The sequence below is a fragment of the Diceros bicornis genome, chromosome 13 (genome assembly GCF_020826845.1).
Source record: "Diceros bicornis minor isolate mBicDic1 chromosome 13, mDicBic1.mat.cur, whole genome shotgun sequence".
In the NCBI taxonomy this organism is placed as follows: Eukaryota; Metazoa; Chordata; class Mammalia; order Perissodactyla; family Rhinocerotidae; genus Diceros; species Diceros bicornis.
In genome coordinates this window covers 42,248,590-42,264,553 of record NC_080752.1, presented here as the reverse complement: position 1 = coordinate 42,264,553, position 15,964 = coordinate 42,248,590, and the positions used below count along the sequence as shown (strand labels likewise).

The window sequence follows — 15,964 nt, the reverse complement described above, 5'->3', positions numbered from 1 at the left end:
AGGGCCGCCAAAGTGTAGCACATGAACTTAATGGCTGCGCCACTAGGCTGGCCCCTCTTCTTTTTTATTTATTTGTTTTTTTTGCAGGGGAAGATTTGCCCTAAGCTAATATCTGTTGCCAATCTTCCTCCTTTTTTCTTCCTTCTCTAGTTGTGTATAGTTGTAAGTTCTTCTAGTTCTTCTATGTGAGCTGCCGCCATAGCATGGCTACTGACAGATGAGTAATGTGGTTCCGCACTTGGGAACTGAACCCAGGCCGCTGAAGCGGAGCGTACCCAACAGCCAAAGTGGAGCGCACCCAACTTTAACCGCTAGGCCATCAGGGCTAGCTCTACTTCTTCCTTTTGAATCTGGATGCCTTTTATTTCTTTTTATTGCCTAACTGCCCTGGCTAGAACCTCCGGGACAATGTTGAATAGAAGTGGTGAGAGTGGATAGCCTTGTCTTGCTCCTGATTCGAGAGGGAAAGAAAAAAGACTTTCACCATTAAGTACAATGTTGGCTGTGCGCTTTTTGTAGATGCCTTTTGTCAGGGTGAGGAAGTTCCCGCTTCCTTGTTGGGTGAGTGTTTTTATCATGAAAGGGTGTTGGATTTCGTCAAGTGCGTTTTCTGTATGAGATGATCGTGTGTTTTTTGTCCTTGATTCTATTGATATAGTGTAGTACGTTAATTGACGTTAATTGACTTTTGGATGTTAAACCATTTCTGGTATAAATCCCACGTGGTCGTGGTGTATAATCCTTCTTTTGTAGTGCTGGATTCTGTTTGCTCATATATATTTTTTTAAATTATTTTATTGAGGTCATATTTGTTTATAACATTGTGTAATTTCAGGTGTACATTATTATATATCAGTTTCTGTATAGACTGCATTGTGCTCACCACCAATAGTTTCGTTTTTAGCCATTTAAACTACCATCAATAGTTTAGTTTTTAACTACCATATATACGTGCCCCTTTACCCCTTTCACCGTATCCCCCCACACCCTTCCCCTCTGGTAACCACTAATCTTCTCTTTATCCATGTGTTTGTTTATCTTCCACATATAAGTGAAACAATACGGTGTTTGTCTTTCTCTATCTGGCTTGTTTGCTCACATTTTGTTGTGGATTTTTGCATCTATATTCATAAGAGATTTTAGTTTGATGTTTTCTTGTGATGTCTTTGGTTTTGGCATCAGGGTAATATTGGCCTCATAGAATGAATCGGAGAGTGTTCCCTCCTCTTCTTTTTTTGGAAGAGTTTGTAAAGAATTGGTACTAATTCTTTGAAGGTTTTGGTGGAAGCCATCTGGGTCATATCTTTTAGAAATAGCTAGAAACATGGAAAGGGCTGGGGCTCTGGGACCTTGGGCAGAGATAGCTGAATCTGGCACACAGATATGTCCTGATTGGCATGCACATTATTTTAAAACATTTGAACCAACTTAAAAAAAAAATCTAGAGACTTCACATAAAAATCCTGATTTTCAGATTCTCTAGAAAAGTTAGAACTTCTGGCAACACTGGCCCCTAATTGTGCTGAGTCATGGTGAATGGCCCATGCTTTCTGGTTTGCCTTAGTCCCTACCCTTCCCTGTTAATCCTGACACCAAGGCTGAGTGTCAGGTACCATTTATATCATTCTTATTCCTGGACCTCTTTATGTTAACTGCATGGCCACTGTAGGCATCTGAGTTGATGCTACCTGGTTTACCCTTGCTGAGTCTTTGTTTGCTCATCTATAAAATAGGGACATTAATAATTCTTGCCTTGGAAGATTTTGAGGAGGATTAAATAAAATGATTGTAAAGAGATTTGGCATATAAGAGGCACTCAATAAATTTACCCCTTGATTTTTCCTGGCTGCATAGTATTCTATTGCATGGATATCCATAATATGTAGCATTTCTCTAATGGTGGACACATAGGTGGACTTCAGTTCTTTTCCCCTGTTTCACGCAAGGCTGGAGAAGACATCCATGTACATGGTAGGTGGTGTTGCATGGTAACTACGAGTATATTAGCTTTATTGTATTTGAATCCCAGCTGTGTAACCTCTTTTTGTCTCCTATCCTCTTGGAATGGTTGAGATGAGGGAATAGCTGGGATGACCTCAGATGTCATTCGAAGACATATCTGCAATTTTGTCCACAGAAGGACTGGAAGGTCACAGGTGGGTGCAGGGGAAGATGCAAGAGTCTTGAGGCCCCTTGTGCAAACGTGAGAGCTGGCGCACCCTATCTCAGGATCTCCCCACCCTAGGGTGTGAAGCCAAAGACCAACTCATCGCATCTGACAGACTGACAGCCAAGCTATCTGAGGAGATAAGGTAAGTGGGTGTCAGGCAGAGGGAGGGAGGTGTCAACCACAGAGCGGGGTGAGGTGAGAGCACTGTGGACGGGGCTGAGCTCCCCACCCTTAACTCTGTGCTCGAAGTCGCATCCCACACATCTGCTTAACCCTCTGAACCAGTGATGATCCCAGACCCCCTCCTGACCTGGACTCCTTACCTGGTACCCTTCAAAAGTATCCATGCAATAGAGCTAACCCGTGCACTGAGCTTGCTGGGAGCTCAGCTGGCTGGCCTCGGGCTGGAGGTAGTAGTGGCTATGGATTGTAGAAGCTTTTGAGGGTTTCAAAGAGGAAGTAGCGTTTCTGCCTGTGGTTCCATTATTTCTCTTTCTTACTGCACCAGCCAGCCCGACACCCTTGGCTCTACTTTGCTTCCCAAACCGCTACCCTAATAATAATAAACCCTGATAGTTGCACACCACTTTCTATTTCAGCAACATCTAGCAAGACTTCTGATAACTGGACTGTAAACTCCAAGGTCTGGGTCATGTTCTTACGGGCTATATTCCCAGCAACTAGTCCAGTGCCTGATAAACAGTTGGCAATCAATAAATATGTGACTGAATGAGTGAGTGAAGGAATGAATGACAGGTTCTTGGGGTGCTTGTAATGTGCTAGATGCTAATTCCACAGCTCATTTTCCCATTCCTTAGCTTGGGCCTCTGTCCATCTTGATTTTTCTGGGGGTCCTTCAGCCCCTGAAGAGAATCCAGACTCTACCATTCCACCTCTGTGGCCCTTTTTACCTCTCCCCAGCTTTCCCTCCAGCAATTCTTCCCTAAGCTCTCCTTCCCCTCTGGGCTGTCGCAGCCCCAACCTGGGTCATGCGATCTTGAGCCAGTCATTTTTCTTCTCTAAGTCTCTTACCTGCAAAACAGTAATAATAGCATCCATCTTGCAGGGTCATTGTGCTGATGGAGTTAAACAAAGTATGTCGAAGTGCTTTGCAGGGTTCCTGGCATGCGGTGAGCGCTCAGGTGCAGAGGGCTATTATTACTGCAGTGTGTAGACCGGCATGGGAGCAAGACTGCATTGGATGAGCTGTGGTCTCCAACCAGGGGTTAATGAATAAAGCAATAAAACTGAATGCGGTTAATCTCTCCAAGTGTGCTGCCCAAATTCTTGTCTTCCAAAGTGAGCCAGGAACATCCATCACAATGTTGACACTTTTAGGAAGCTGACTTGCAGATGCTTGCCTAACCAGGCAAAGACTGATGTACAATAGTAACAGGAACTCACGTTTGTCAAGGCCTTGCTTTGAGCCAGGCACTGTTCTAAGAGATTTACATGAATGATCTTGAGGAATCTCCAAAAGAACCCTGTGAGGTGAGTATTATTATTATCCCCATTTGACATACATGGAAAGAGGCACAGAAAAGTTAAGTGACTTGCCATAAAGTCACAGAGCTGGGATTAAATCCAGCAGAGCTAATATTTTTAACCACCCTGCATATTACCTCTGTATGGAGGTCCTTTCCAGTTTTGTGCGGAATAGGGAAAAATTGGACTCCACCAATAGAGAAATGCTACATATTATGTCCAGCCCTCAAAGGAATACTAAATAGTTAGGACAAAGCAGGAGGCACATGTGTATGTCCTGGCATGAAATTATGGCCACAGTAGATTGTTGGCTAGAAAAAGCTGTAGAATGGTATGTATCGTATAATCCATTTTTGTATAAAAACAAAATTAAAAATTCATTTGCTTGTTTGTAGTTTCATAGACAAATGTCTTGAAGGATAAACATCAAACAATTCACAGGGACCACTGGGAAATTGTGAAGGAGGCGAGCTTCCATTTTTTATCTTTATATTCTCTGTTGTTTGAAATGTTTACCACTAGTACCTATTATTTTGCAATTAATGGAAAGAAGAAGAAAGAGAGTACGTGGTGAGCCGGGAGCCTGAGGACCCCTGTCCACTCCTCCAGCTCCTGTTTCCTGCCCCAGAGGCTGCTGCTTGTCAGAGGCCTCCTAGTGTCTCCCACTCACCCCTGAAGGCCCCTCAACCCTACTTCCCCTCCCGAGCACTTCCCAAGTCCCCTCTGGTCACCAAGGGCTTGCCTTGGCCTGGATCTCTCATCTGGGTCCAGGCATCTGCACAGGTTCCCAGGTTAGGAGGCCATAGTCCTACCCCTGTGCTACCCCCCAGGGGATGTGGGACATGATGACATCACAGTTAGGCCAGTGACATCTCAGTGGCCTTGGGGGCTGACAGAACAGAGGACCTGGCAGGGCCCGGGAGATGGGAGCAAGGAAGGGGTTGGCAGGTAGAGGCTGTTTTGGGTGGGACCTGGAGGGAGTATGTCCTCAGCCCGCCTCCCGGGACATTCCTAGCCAGGCCTTTCAGGGATTGGAGACCTGGAAATCTCCAAGGCCATTTCTCTTTTTGTGTAACCAAGAGATCATACAGACTTTTCTGAGTGTTGGGAGCAGAGTGTGACGCCAGGAGGGGGTGGAGTTGGCAGATGGAAGCCAAAGGTGTGTGTGAATCCTCAGAAGATGTGGGTGGGGTCTTCCATGGGTGCCCAGCGAGACCCTTGCTCCCCTGTGATTCCAGCAAGGCTGCAGGGGAGGCAGGCTTGTGGCCTGGGAGGCAGGGAGGGCTCTAGCTTTCGGGGAGTGGAGATTTGGTGGACCAAGGCGGTAAGGGGTGCTGTGGGAGGAGTTCCTCCACTAATCTGAAGGATCCTGAGAGAGCAGCTGGGAAAAGGGAGGAAGGCTGGGGAGGGCCTTCTGGGCACTGAGAACACACGTCGATAGAGAGCACAAAGGGCAGAAACGAAGTGGGGTCGGTGGGCTGACATTGCCAAGAAACAGTGGAATCTGACGATTGTCACTAGAGAGCTCTTGGCTACTTGCTGTGTGACTCTGGGTGAGTTGCTTACTCTCTCTGAGCTTCTGTTCCTTCATCATGCAAATATAAAATCAACCACACAGGCTTATTGTGAAGATTAAATGAGATAAAGCTTATGTAGCCCCTAGCACAGTGCCAGCACATAGTAAGCTGTTTGTAAAGGTAGCTATCTACTCTGATCCTTGGAATATTCCAGCCTGAGCCCTGTTGCTTCGTCTTCTATTCTGGGCATGTATCATGCAGGATTCTTGGTTGTAATCTATGGAAACCATTTCAGGAGGATTTAAGGAGAAAAGGAATTCATTTAAAAGATATTAAAGAAGCTCACAGAAGGTCTGGGAAGGCCACAGAGCCAGGCTTGGAGGATAGGCTGGATCAAGGGAGGCCTGGAGCCCCAGGACCAGCCTAGAGAGGACTCTGTGACCCCCTCTGAATCCCTTTCTTTCCTCTGCTGCCCTGGAAGCTGATGTGGCACCATTTGCAGAGTGGAGTCTCCACTGACCCCCACCTCAGAGCACTGGCTTCTGATCCACAGTCTGGATGGGGCATCCAATTGGCCTGGTCCCGTTCGTGCGCCCACATCATGTGATGGGGGAGGGGGGTCAGAATTAAGCATGTGGCCATTTTGTTTTTTATAGTAGGAGGTGCCTTCTGCCTCCCTCCAGACTCATGTCGGGGGAAAGTTCCAGATACTGGGCATCCAAAACCCTGACAAATGTCTACATGAGAAACAAAAATGAATAGACAGCTGTTCTTGTCCTTGAGACACTCACAGTTACATAGGGGTCACTTATGTGGGCAAATAATTATTAAAGGAAGAGATGGAGGCCATGGTGGAGGTGAGTACCAGCCAGGGGCTGAGCTGGCAGAGAAATACCAACAAATTGCCCCTGGCCCATGGTGGAGAGTCCGAGACGTCCCTGTGTGTCCCAGGCCACCTGAGTGGCATGGCTGGGGTGGAGTTAGATGACTGGTTGGGGCTGTGTCACATTGGGCCAGACACTGTGCAATGCGGACACATCAACTCGGCAGAACTTCTGTGAGGCCCCGGGGGTGCTGCATCTTCTCCTGCTCACAGGAATAATGAAATTGTTCACCCTAAAAAGCTGCTTCCTAACCTAAGAGACCGCCCTTTTGATATCTAGTCATGCCTTACAAGCATTTTGCTGTGTCACTGGATTATCTCTTGCCCTGTTGGGGCCTCAGCACTCTCTCTGGATTAGACAAAGGATCTCCCAGGATGGGGAGATCAGAGAGATGGGATAAGGAGGAGGAAGATGTGTTTGCTGCCTCCTGGGCCTCTGCTCTGTGAGATCAGATTCCTGCTCTCTTTGTCTCACCCTGTGTCCTTCTATGCTGCCTGCTCTTGTCTCTGCCTGTTCCTGTCCCTGCTGTCACCATCACTATCTTCCCTGGCATCATCACTGCCCATCGCTGTCTCAGCTGGGCCCCCATCCCCAGAAGGACCCCAGCTCCAGCTTTTGACCCCTATGTCCCTCTCCTGCTCAGCCACCGGTGGTTCTCCAAGAACCAGAGATAGCAACCCCAACTCCATCCCCACATACTGAAATTCCAGCAGCCCCCGTTCACGGCAGTCCAAAAATCACATTGTCCTGTAGAGTTGCCACAGGTAGGTAAAGGCTGGTGGGAGGCTCCCCCTTGTCAGGTCTCACAGGGCCCCCAGCCTGCCCCCCTCTTCCTATTTGTGGCAACTTCAATTGTAGCATCTTCCTGTCATCTCTCACACCCACTGGGGCCTCAGCCACAGGCAGCAGCTGCCCGCCTGCCCACCTCCTTCCTTCCCAGCCAGAGGGGACTTCTGCAGAGCCAGGTGAAAAGCCTCATGCAGGCAGCCTCTCTTTTTAGGGTACTTGTCTTGAGACCTGGGGCAGGATTAGGAGGAGTCGGGAAGGAGGGAAAAGAGACGAGGTTTTGGAGGGCTAAGACACCTGAGTGAGGGTGCTGAGTGAGGGTGGCTAGGGTCTGAGGGGCACCTGGAGTTAAAGAGAGAAGAGTGGCTACTGAGGGGAGGGGGAGGTCCCTGGGGCATTTGCCAGGCTGAGGTGATCCCTGTGCTGTGTGGCCTTCCATGAAAGATGGCAGAGAAGCAGGTGCTAACTGAGCAGACAGCTGAGCACTCAGAGCATCTTCCTGCTAGGCAAGTCAGGGGACTTCGGGGACTCTCGGCCCGCTCTCTCAGACTGTCCCTGGCGAGGGAGCTGAGCCTGGGTGGTCTGAGTGGCAGGACACTGGGGCTCCCTCAGCTGCCCAGAAATGCTGTGTGGATGAGCTGGGATGCAGGGGCACCCCTCGGTGTGGAGCCTGTGGTTGGGAGAGTCGTGGAGTCAAGAGCCCCGCCCAGCGTGGAAGGGAGTGGCTTCTCAATTCCCCGTGGCCCTGAGGAAGTCTGGAATGCTCCCCCAGATCTCTGAGCTCCCTTGGAAGTAACCTGCATAAGGACTTTCTCTCCTCTCTTCCCCAGGGATAGGGATCAGGCCAGCTCTGCTCCTCATCTCTGACTGGCTAGTCTCCATTCAATTCTCTTCCTGCACCTACCAGGAGAGATGGTTGGCTTCTAAATGTCAGCACTGAGAGAGTCCTTACACATCAGCCAGTCCAACCTTCCCATTTTGCAGATAGGGAAACTGAGGCCAGGAGGGGCGGTGACTGGCTCAAGATCACACGATGGTTTAGTGAAAGAGCCAGCTCTAGAAGCCAGGCTCCTATCTGGAGGACCTTCACTGCCCACCTGTGACTGACTTATCTGCCTAGCAGGTAATAGGGGCATAAAGGGGGAACCCACTCCAGAATTGGGTTGTTGCCACAAGACCAAGACCCTGGGGAGCACAGGGGGCTCCCTCTCCCCCAGCCTGGACTTCCAGCTCTGCCAAGGAAACCAGGTAAGGTGGGGTCCCAGCCCTGTCTTTGAGGCCAGCCTGCTTATGGAGGGAGGGGGTATTAGGAGGAAGCGGGCGAAATCTGAAGGGACCTAGATTCCCATCATCCCCTGGTCCTGAGCACTCCTACCCTGGCACATCATGGGGATGTCCTCTCAGGTGCCAGAGTCCCTCTCCCATGCCCCAGGGGCCAGATTCTCTTGTGGGGCATGAGAAGAGACAGGGCCATGCAGGAGCCTTGGCTGTATGACCATGCCCTGGGCCATAGCGGGAGGGAGGCTCAGGGCCATCCTGTGGGGTTTATAATCTTTGATGAAGATTTTCTCCAAGTTCCCCTTGGCTCCATTCAAAACACAGTAGATGGTTTGAGACATGGTGGGACCAGCGTGGTCAGGAGGGAGGGTGGGAGGGAGAACAGGGCTGGTGAAGGGTTCTAGGGGGCAGAGGGAGGGCAATCTTGGGGTGGGTGCCAAAGTCCCTGGGAAAAGAAATCTTTGGATAAGGGAAGGGGAAGCCATTTGAGTGACAGACATGGTGGGGAGTGGGTCTTAGCTTCTCCTCCCCCTTTGGAATCCAAACTAGGAATGGGACTATCCCAGGGACCCAGGAGTCCCAGCCCCCAGCCCCCAAGCCCCTTGCCCCCTGCCCTCCAGGTCTTCCCAGCCTGCAGGTCACCTCCAGACACAGTGGATGCCCATGGCCTGTCCTGTGCCAACTGGCTGTGCCCCTTGCCACTGGCACCAGCCAGGTCTGCCCTGCTGGCCTGCCCCCAGGGCCTGGACCTATACCTGTGCGCCCTGCAGCCAGCACCCCTGGGCACAGCCCCGCAGGGTCTCAGAGAGGACACCTTGAGCACGAGTAAGCCCAGGGCATGGGTCTGCACCTTGGTGGAGGCTAGAGGTGGGGGGCACTGTCAGGTTTGGGGATGGGAACAGGAGGGGACTCACTGTCACTGGTGAGGACAGAGCCTCCGGCACACATTACTTCCACATTTTGGCCTGGAGCTCTGGCCTGGTAGCTCTGGGCTTTCAAGGTGGTGACGAGAAGTTGGGCAGTCATGGGTATGGGATCTGGTGTAGGTGTAGCCAAAGTCCTGGGGATTCAGGATGGCTTAGAATAAGCTAGAGCGGTCTTTATCATAAGATAGGAGCACCAACTGGGAGTCAGGCAGTTGGGGGTGGAGTCCTGGTTCTGCCCTTTCTAGCTCTATGACATTGGGCACATCACTGAGGTCAGTTTCTTCCATAAAAGCAGGATCTCACTATACCTACATTCTAGGTTTGTTGCATCGTAATCCACCATTTCCTTATACAACTGTGACCTCCCAAAGGGCAGGGACTGTGCTGCTGTGTCCTTTATTTCCCCAGCACAGAGCACAGAGTGAAGCAGCTCAGGGGGCCGGCCTGGTGGCATAGTGGTTAAGTTTGCCTGCTCTGCTTCAGCCCAGGGTTCACGGGTTTGGATCCCGGGCATGGACCGATGCACTGCTTGTCAAGCCATGCTGTGGCGGCGCCCCCATATAAAGTAGAGGAAGATGGGCATGGATGTTAGCCCAGGGCCAATCTTCCTCAGCAAAAAGAGGAGGATTGGCAACAGATGTTAGCTCAGGGCTAATCTTCCTGACAAAAAAAAGAAAGAAAGAAACAGCTCAGTAAAGTGGGTTGAGTGAATAAATGAGGATCCAAGCAAACAATCTACTTTCTAATACTTTTTTCTTTTTAGTGTTTTACTTTCTATCACTCCTAGCTTAACTCCTACCTCACTTGCAGCGGCATCTCAGTCTCCCTTGCTAGCTCTTCTCTAGTACCTCCTAAATACTCCCATCCTCCGGAACTCAGTCCAGAGCCTTCTTCCCTTCCCTCCTCTCCCCCGTCCTTCCCCCTCCTCCCCTTTTTCTCCTCTCCCCTCCCTCTTCTTGCCGGTCTCCCTTCTCCTGTTCTCTTTATCTAGAGCAGCGTTGTTTGATGGAACTTGCTGCAGTAATGGAAATGTTCGGTACTTGGGCTATCTAATAACATACCTACTGAGCATTTTATTTTATTTTATCTTTTTGTGTGTGTGTGTGAGGAAGATCAGCCCTGAGCTAACATCCATGCTAATCCTCCTCTTTTTGCTGAGGAAGACCAGCTCTGATCTAACATCTATCGCCAATCCTCCTCCTTTTTTTTCCCCCAAACCCCCAGTAGATAGTTGTATGTCATAGTTGCACATCCTCCTAGTTGCTGTATGTGGGACGCAGCCTCAGCATGGCCGGAGAAGCGGTGAATCGGTACGTGTCCGGGATCCGAACCCGGGCCGCCAGTAGCGGAGCGCGCACACTTAACCGCTAAGCCACGGGGCGGCCCCTACTGAGCATTTTATTTTATTTATTTTATTTATTTATTTATTTATTTTTTTAATTTTTTGTTTATTGCAGTAACATTGGTTTATAACATTGTAAAAATTCCAGGTGTACATCATTATACTTCTATTTCTGCATAGATTACATCATGTTCATCTGAGCATTTTAAATGTGGCTAGCACAACTGAGGAACTGAACATTTTATTGTTCTTATCTTAATTAATTTAAATGTAGTCATATGCATCCAGTGGCTACCATTTTGGACACGGCACATCTAGCATCACCCTTACGTGATCTCATCTGGGCCCATGGCACCCAAATTTGTCTCCAGCTCAGACTTTTCCTTTAAACTCCAAACCACTTCATCCAACTGACCACTTGACTGCTCCACTTGGCTGATCTAATAGACTTCTTGAATCATTTTCTCTCCCTAAAATTGTTAAGCACTGCACAGATACTAACCATTTTTACTGGCAAGTGCAACTGCAGACCAGGAAAGCCCAGAGAGGGGAAACGCCTTGCCCGAGGCAACCAACAGGCTCGCAGGCCAAAGTTCTCTCCCAACCCCGAGCCGGGCAGGGTAGATGGGGAGCAGAACTTTACCCCAGGCTGTGGGGCCCTGACATTTTCCCTTTCCTGCTCAGAGCACCAGCCACCAGGGCTGCACGCCGGCTCCACAAATGACGAGAAACTCATAGCCAGGTACCCTCCGAGCAGAGACAAGATGGGAAGCCGGCCAGAGAGAGTTGGCAAGGGGACCTCCTGCCCATCCTTCTCTTGTCCCAACAGCTCTTCCGCAACCCCCTGGCAGAATAGAAGGAGCCGCAGCCCCTCGGCTTCCTGCTCCTGCCCCCTGCCTGCTCCCAGCTCCAAAGAACTCCCATTCCATCTCCACCCCTTCTATCCTGCATACCCATTTCTCCTGCCTCCACCTTACCTGTTCACCTATGGGGCCCTACCTTCTGTCCAATGTCCCCCCCTCTTCATGCTGCCCCAAGACACCTCCTACCCCGCCATGGCTGTGCCCAGCTTGCTGATGACTGTCAATGAGCCTGGGCACCACAGTGCCCCAGGGGAGACCCTGCATCCCTACCCAGGGGCCTCCCAAGCCCCTGGCCAAACTCGACCCTCCCAGGCCCGGAATCCAGGCCCTGGAGTTGCCAGGCCCTCCGCTCCAGGGCCGGAGCGTGCTGGCAGGGTAGCTCCAGCAAAGCGGGCCCCACCGGGTTCCCGGACAGGCACCGCAGCCCTGCCTTACCCGCTGAAGAAAGAGAATGGCAAAATCTTGTACGATTGCAACGTGTGTGGCAAGAGCTTCGGGCAGCTCTCCAACCTCAAGGTATCTGCCTCCTGGGCTCCGTTGCCCCCTCGGCACTCTTCAATGACCCCCTTCCCATCCTGCCTCTAGGATCAAGAACCTTAAAGCCAGAAGGAGCTCCTGGGCAGCCTCTAGGCTGTGACCCTGGATGGTTCATTTGGACCCTCAGTTTCATGACGGTAGAGAGGAAACAGAAGATAAAAAGACCACCAAAGTCCTCTCCACCCTAAAAGACTGTCTAGGAGATCATTTCATTTAAGTTAAAAATGGCGAAACTGAGGCTCCTAATGGGAAGGGCTTGCCCACGTTCACTTTGATTTAGTGGTGGAGTTAGGCCTTGATCTAGTCTTTCAACATCTAGTGCAAAGCCCTTTCCTGAACAACCATCCTTTCTGGATTCCCAGTTAAGCCTCCTCTTGTTTATTTTTTGGAAAGTCAGGTGGGGGAACAAACAGGTAAATTTTAGTGAGTCTAGACCACAGAGCTGACAACCAGCCTTTTTCAAGTGGGATCCCACAAATCTGCGGCAGTGCTGTTGGCGTCATCATCGGCATCGTCCAGCAGGGGGCGACCACGGGCACACATCTGTGTGTCAGCAAAGACGGGAAGCTATGCGCCAAGTCGGCACCACTGAAGTTGAGCAAAAGTTATGGTTATCAGGGAACGTCCCTTATGGATCCTCTAGGGCTTGAGCTCTTAGCTTCAAACTACCTGAAGAGCTAGTAAACATGCAGATTCCTAGGCCCCAGCCCAAGACATTCTGCATTTCTAACATGCTCCCAGGTGATGCTAATGTTTCTGGTCTGTGGACCACCCTTTGAGAAGCACTGCTCAGGATATATATACATGGGGTACTCCTTACCTGGCCATCTGACCACTGCCATCTCCCCTCCTGCAGGACAGCAGAAAGAGTGCGGGTATCCTGGGGAATGGTATAGAGGCCCTGAGGGGGTGATAGAGAGGCTAGGGGATTGACAGACCTTGATGCCCAAAAGGGGTCCTGTGGGGCTGTGGGTAGAGATTCGGAGAGGATCCCTGGCCCTGCTGTGGGGCTCTGGGCAGTTGGCAGCCTTTCTCCCACACCTGGCTCAGGTCCATCTGCGTGTGCACAGTGGGGAGCGCCCGTTCCAGTGTGCCCTGTGCCAGAAGAGCTTCACCCAGCTCGCGCACCTGCAGAAGCACCACCTGGTACATACCGGGGAGCGGCCCCACGAGTGCCTGGTGAGACCCTACTCCCCTCCCCTGTGCTTCTGCAGGCTGGTGAGGAGTTCCAGGCCCCTGCGCGGATGGCACCTGTAGCCTCCATTCCCCAATCTTCCTGAGCAAGTGGAGACAGGACAGGAAGTGAGGGTGGGGAGGGAAGTGGAGGGGGGTGAAAATGACCCCTGTCAGCCTGGAAGGGCCAGGATGTGATATTGGAGGTCACTCCCCGGGCCTGGAAGGGGGAACAGAGATGTATGTCTGTGGGGGGAGAATAATGAAGTTGGGGGGTCCTGGGGAGTGGATACCCATTACCTACTTCCCAGCGTTGCTGGGGGAGTTAATGCCATAGCATGTGCAAATTATACAAGCAGTATGTATAACATCAGCTCAATGTTATCTCCCTCCCTCTTTGAGTGGCACCACATCCCTTGGGAGGTCAGATGGGCAGGGCCTCTGGGTTTTACAGAGGCAGAAATGAAAGCAGCATAGTGGTTCTGAGCCTGGGCTACCTGGGTTCAAATCCTAGCTCTTCCTCCAAGTTGCTGTGTGACCTTTGGCTAGTAGCTTCACTCCTCTGAGCCTCTGCTTTCCACTGTAATGTAGGAGTTGTACTAGTACTTGGGAAATCTATGTGAGATCAATTCCTGGCATGTGGCAGCTCCCAGTAAATGTTAATTACGCCCACTGAAGCTGCAGCCCCACGCATAAGGGTTCTATTTGATTATCTCCTTCAGTCCAACATACCTATGAGGTTAGGTATTAATAGTCACATGTTATTAATAAGGAGAGCAAGGCTCAGAGAGGGGAAGTCATCTATTCAAGGCCATGCAGAAAGTAAAAGCACCAGGATACTAACCCAGGTCTGCCTGGCTCCAATTTGCCAGACACTGTGGGCCCCTGGGAGAAATCATCAGGAGAAAGCTTCCAGGCTTGCATTACAGGGAGGCAGTGGTGGGGTTTTTCCAAGATGGAGAGGGGGAGCAGAGATCTGAGCAGAGCTGACGCCAGTGCCCATTCCTATCAGATGTGCCACAAGCGGTTCAGCAGCTCCAGCAACCTCAAGACCCACCTGCGCCTGCACTCAGGGGCCCGGCCCTTCCAGTGCAGTGTCTGCCCAAGTCGCTTCACCCAGCACGTGCACCTGAAGGTGCACCATCGGCTGCATGCCCCACAGCCCTGTGGCCTAGCTCACACCCACCTGCCTCTGGCATCTCTTGCCTACCTTGCCCGATGGCACCAGGGGGCACTAGATCTTGTGGCGGCTCCATCAGAGAGGCAGATGGGCCGGGATGTGGACAAGGTCAAGGTGTCCTCAGCATCCCAGGAAAAGCAAGGACAACCAGCCTGAGTGATGGGGCCAGGACTGCCCTGGGGAGGGGGCAGGGGCAGAGCAATTAAAGGATTTTCTCTATGATGAGTTGAGGCCTCCTGAGCTTCAACAGAGGAGAGGAAGCCACTGTGTATCTGCCAGACCTCACGCCCCACCTGGGAGCAGGTCAGGGGACACAGCCGGGAAGAGCCTGTGCTGCCCGTGCATGGGTGGGTGCCTGCAGCCATCCACCTCCGGCTGGGTTTGGGTTCCACTCCCTGTCGGGGACCTATCTGGGACCAGGCCCTCCATCTCAGTTCACCGATGGACAGTCTAGCCCTCCAGGACTCTGCAAGGTGCAGACTGTGCTGCCAAGCCCAGGACACAATGCCCTCTTTTCTGAACAGATGTTTCAGCACCTGTCCAGATGTCCGACTGCTGCTTCCTACCACCTTCTTGTCTCACAGTTCCTAGGAGGCCACTGTGCACCCTCAGCTGGTACTCCCTGCCATTGTGGGGAGGGGTGTGCTCCTCCCTCTGTACCTGCCAGGATCTGAGCCCCCTGTGGGGGTGGAGGGGTAGGAATGCAGGATGTCAGTGTCCACTCATGACCCAGAAGCATGATATCCCGTGTGCCAGGACCAGTCACCACAAAGGGCAAAGGGCTAAGGGGGTGCCGAGCTCAGGGAACGGGTAGAGGCCCTACAAGGACTACAGGCTGGGAAGAACTGGCAGAGAGAGCCTGGGGAACTGGGACCCTCCTGATGGCCTTTCTCCCTGCAGTCCCAAAGGATCCCCTGAAGTGTGCAAGGTGCTCCCCACCCCCACCAGAGAGTTAGAGAGGCAGCATCAGGTGGGGGAGGGCTGTGCTTGGGAGGCAGGAGGCTAGGGTTAAAATCACAATAAACAGCTGTTGTTAAATAATAACAGCCGTCCAACTTGCAGCAGGGACGCTGTTCGCACCCCTGTGGGTTTCAGAGCGGCTTCCCCACCGGCTACTGGGCGATTCCCGCTGTGTCGTAGGCGCTCCAGGACCGAGCGAGAACTCTCATAGGGAGCCCACCACGGCGGGGCAATGGCAGGGTCGGCTTCGGCCCCCATTGGTAATCAAAGTCCGGGTTCCAAGCCACCCACCTCACCCCTTTGGCCCCACGCCAGATGCCAACGACTCGGGCTAGGCCCCGCCCAATTGAGGAGACCACGCCCGTTCCCGCGCCTGTGTTCGAGCCCCTCCTCCGGTGGGGAAGGCCCTTCGCTCAGCCCTGCCTCCCGGCCGCAGCTTGCCCCAGGCCTCTCTTTCCCCGCCCGCCTCGTCCAGGCCCAGCTTGGGGAGGGTACCTGCACCGGGTGGGCCCCTGGCGCCTCCAGGATGCCTAAAGACGTAGCGCGGACGCGGCCGAGAGCAGGGCCTCGGAGAGAGGGCTCAGGCGGAGCGGCCCGGGTGGGGGCGGCCCCTGCAGAGCTCGCGCGCTGCCCCGGGGCATAGACGCCTCTGGGTCCGTCCCCCGCCTGCACGGGCTCCGGGCGGGGCGGCTGTTTGCTCAGGGGGGGCGGGCCGGAGGAGGCGTTTCTCCGCAAATGAGCGGATCCGGGTGGCCCCCGCGGCCCGGAGCGGTCAGGTGCCCCGACGCCCCGAGCCCGAGGCCTTGCCCTCGCCATGGCAGAGCGGCGCGGGGGCCTGGGGGCTCGCCTGGCCCGCCGCCTGG

General features: G+C 52.3%; 1 protein-coding gene across 1 annotated transcript; it reads left to right on the top strand.

Moving 5' to 3' along the window:
• The first annotated feature begins 6,020 nt into the window (after nucleotides 1–6,020).
• Nucleotides 6,021–14,366, top strand: ZNF683 (zinc finger protein 683). Its single transcript, XM_058551941.1, is given in 8 exon segments — nucleotides 6,021–6,229; nucleotides 6,915–7,021; nucleotides 7,966–8,090; nucleotides 8,741–8,945; nucleotides 11,073–11,767; nucleotides 12,839–12,967; nucleotides 13,974–14,268; nucleotides 14,271–14,366. Coding segments are annotated over 8 exon segments (1,842 nt in total). The 3' UTR covers nucleotides 14,348–14,366.
• The last annotated feature ends 1,598 nt before the right edge of the window (nucleotides 14,367–15,964 follow it).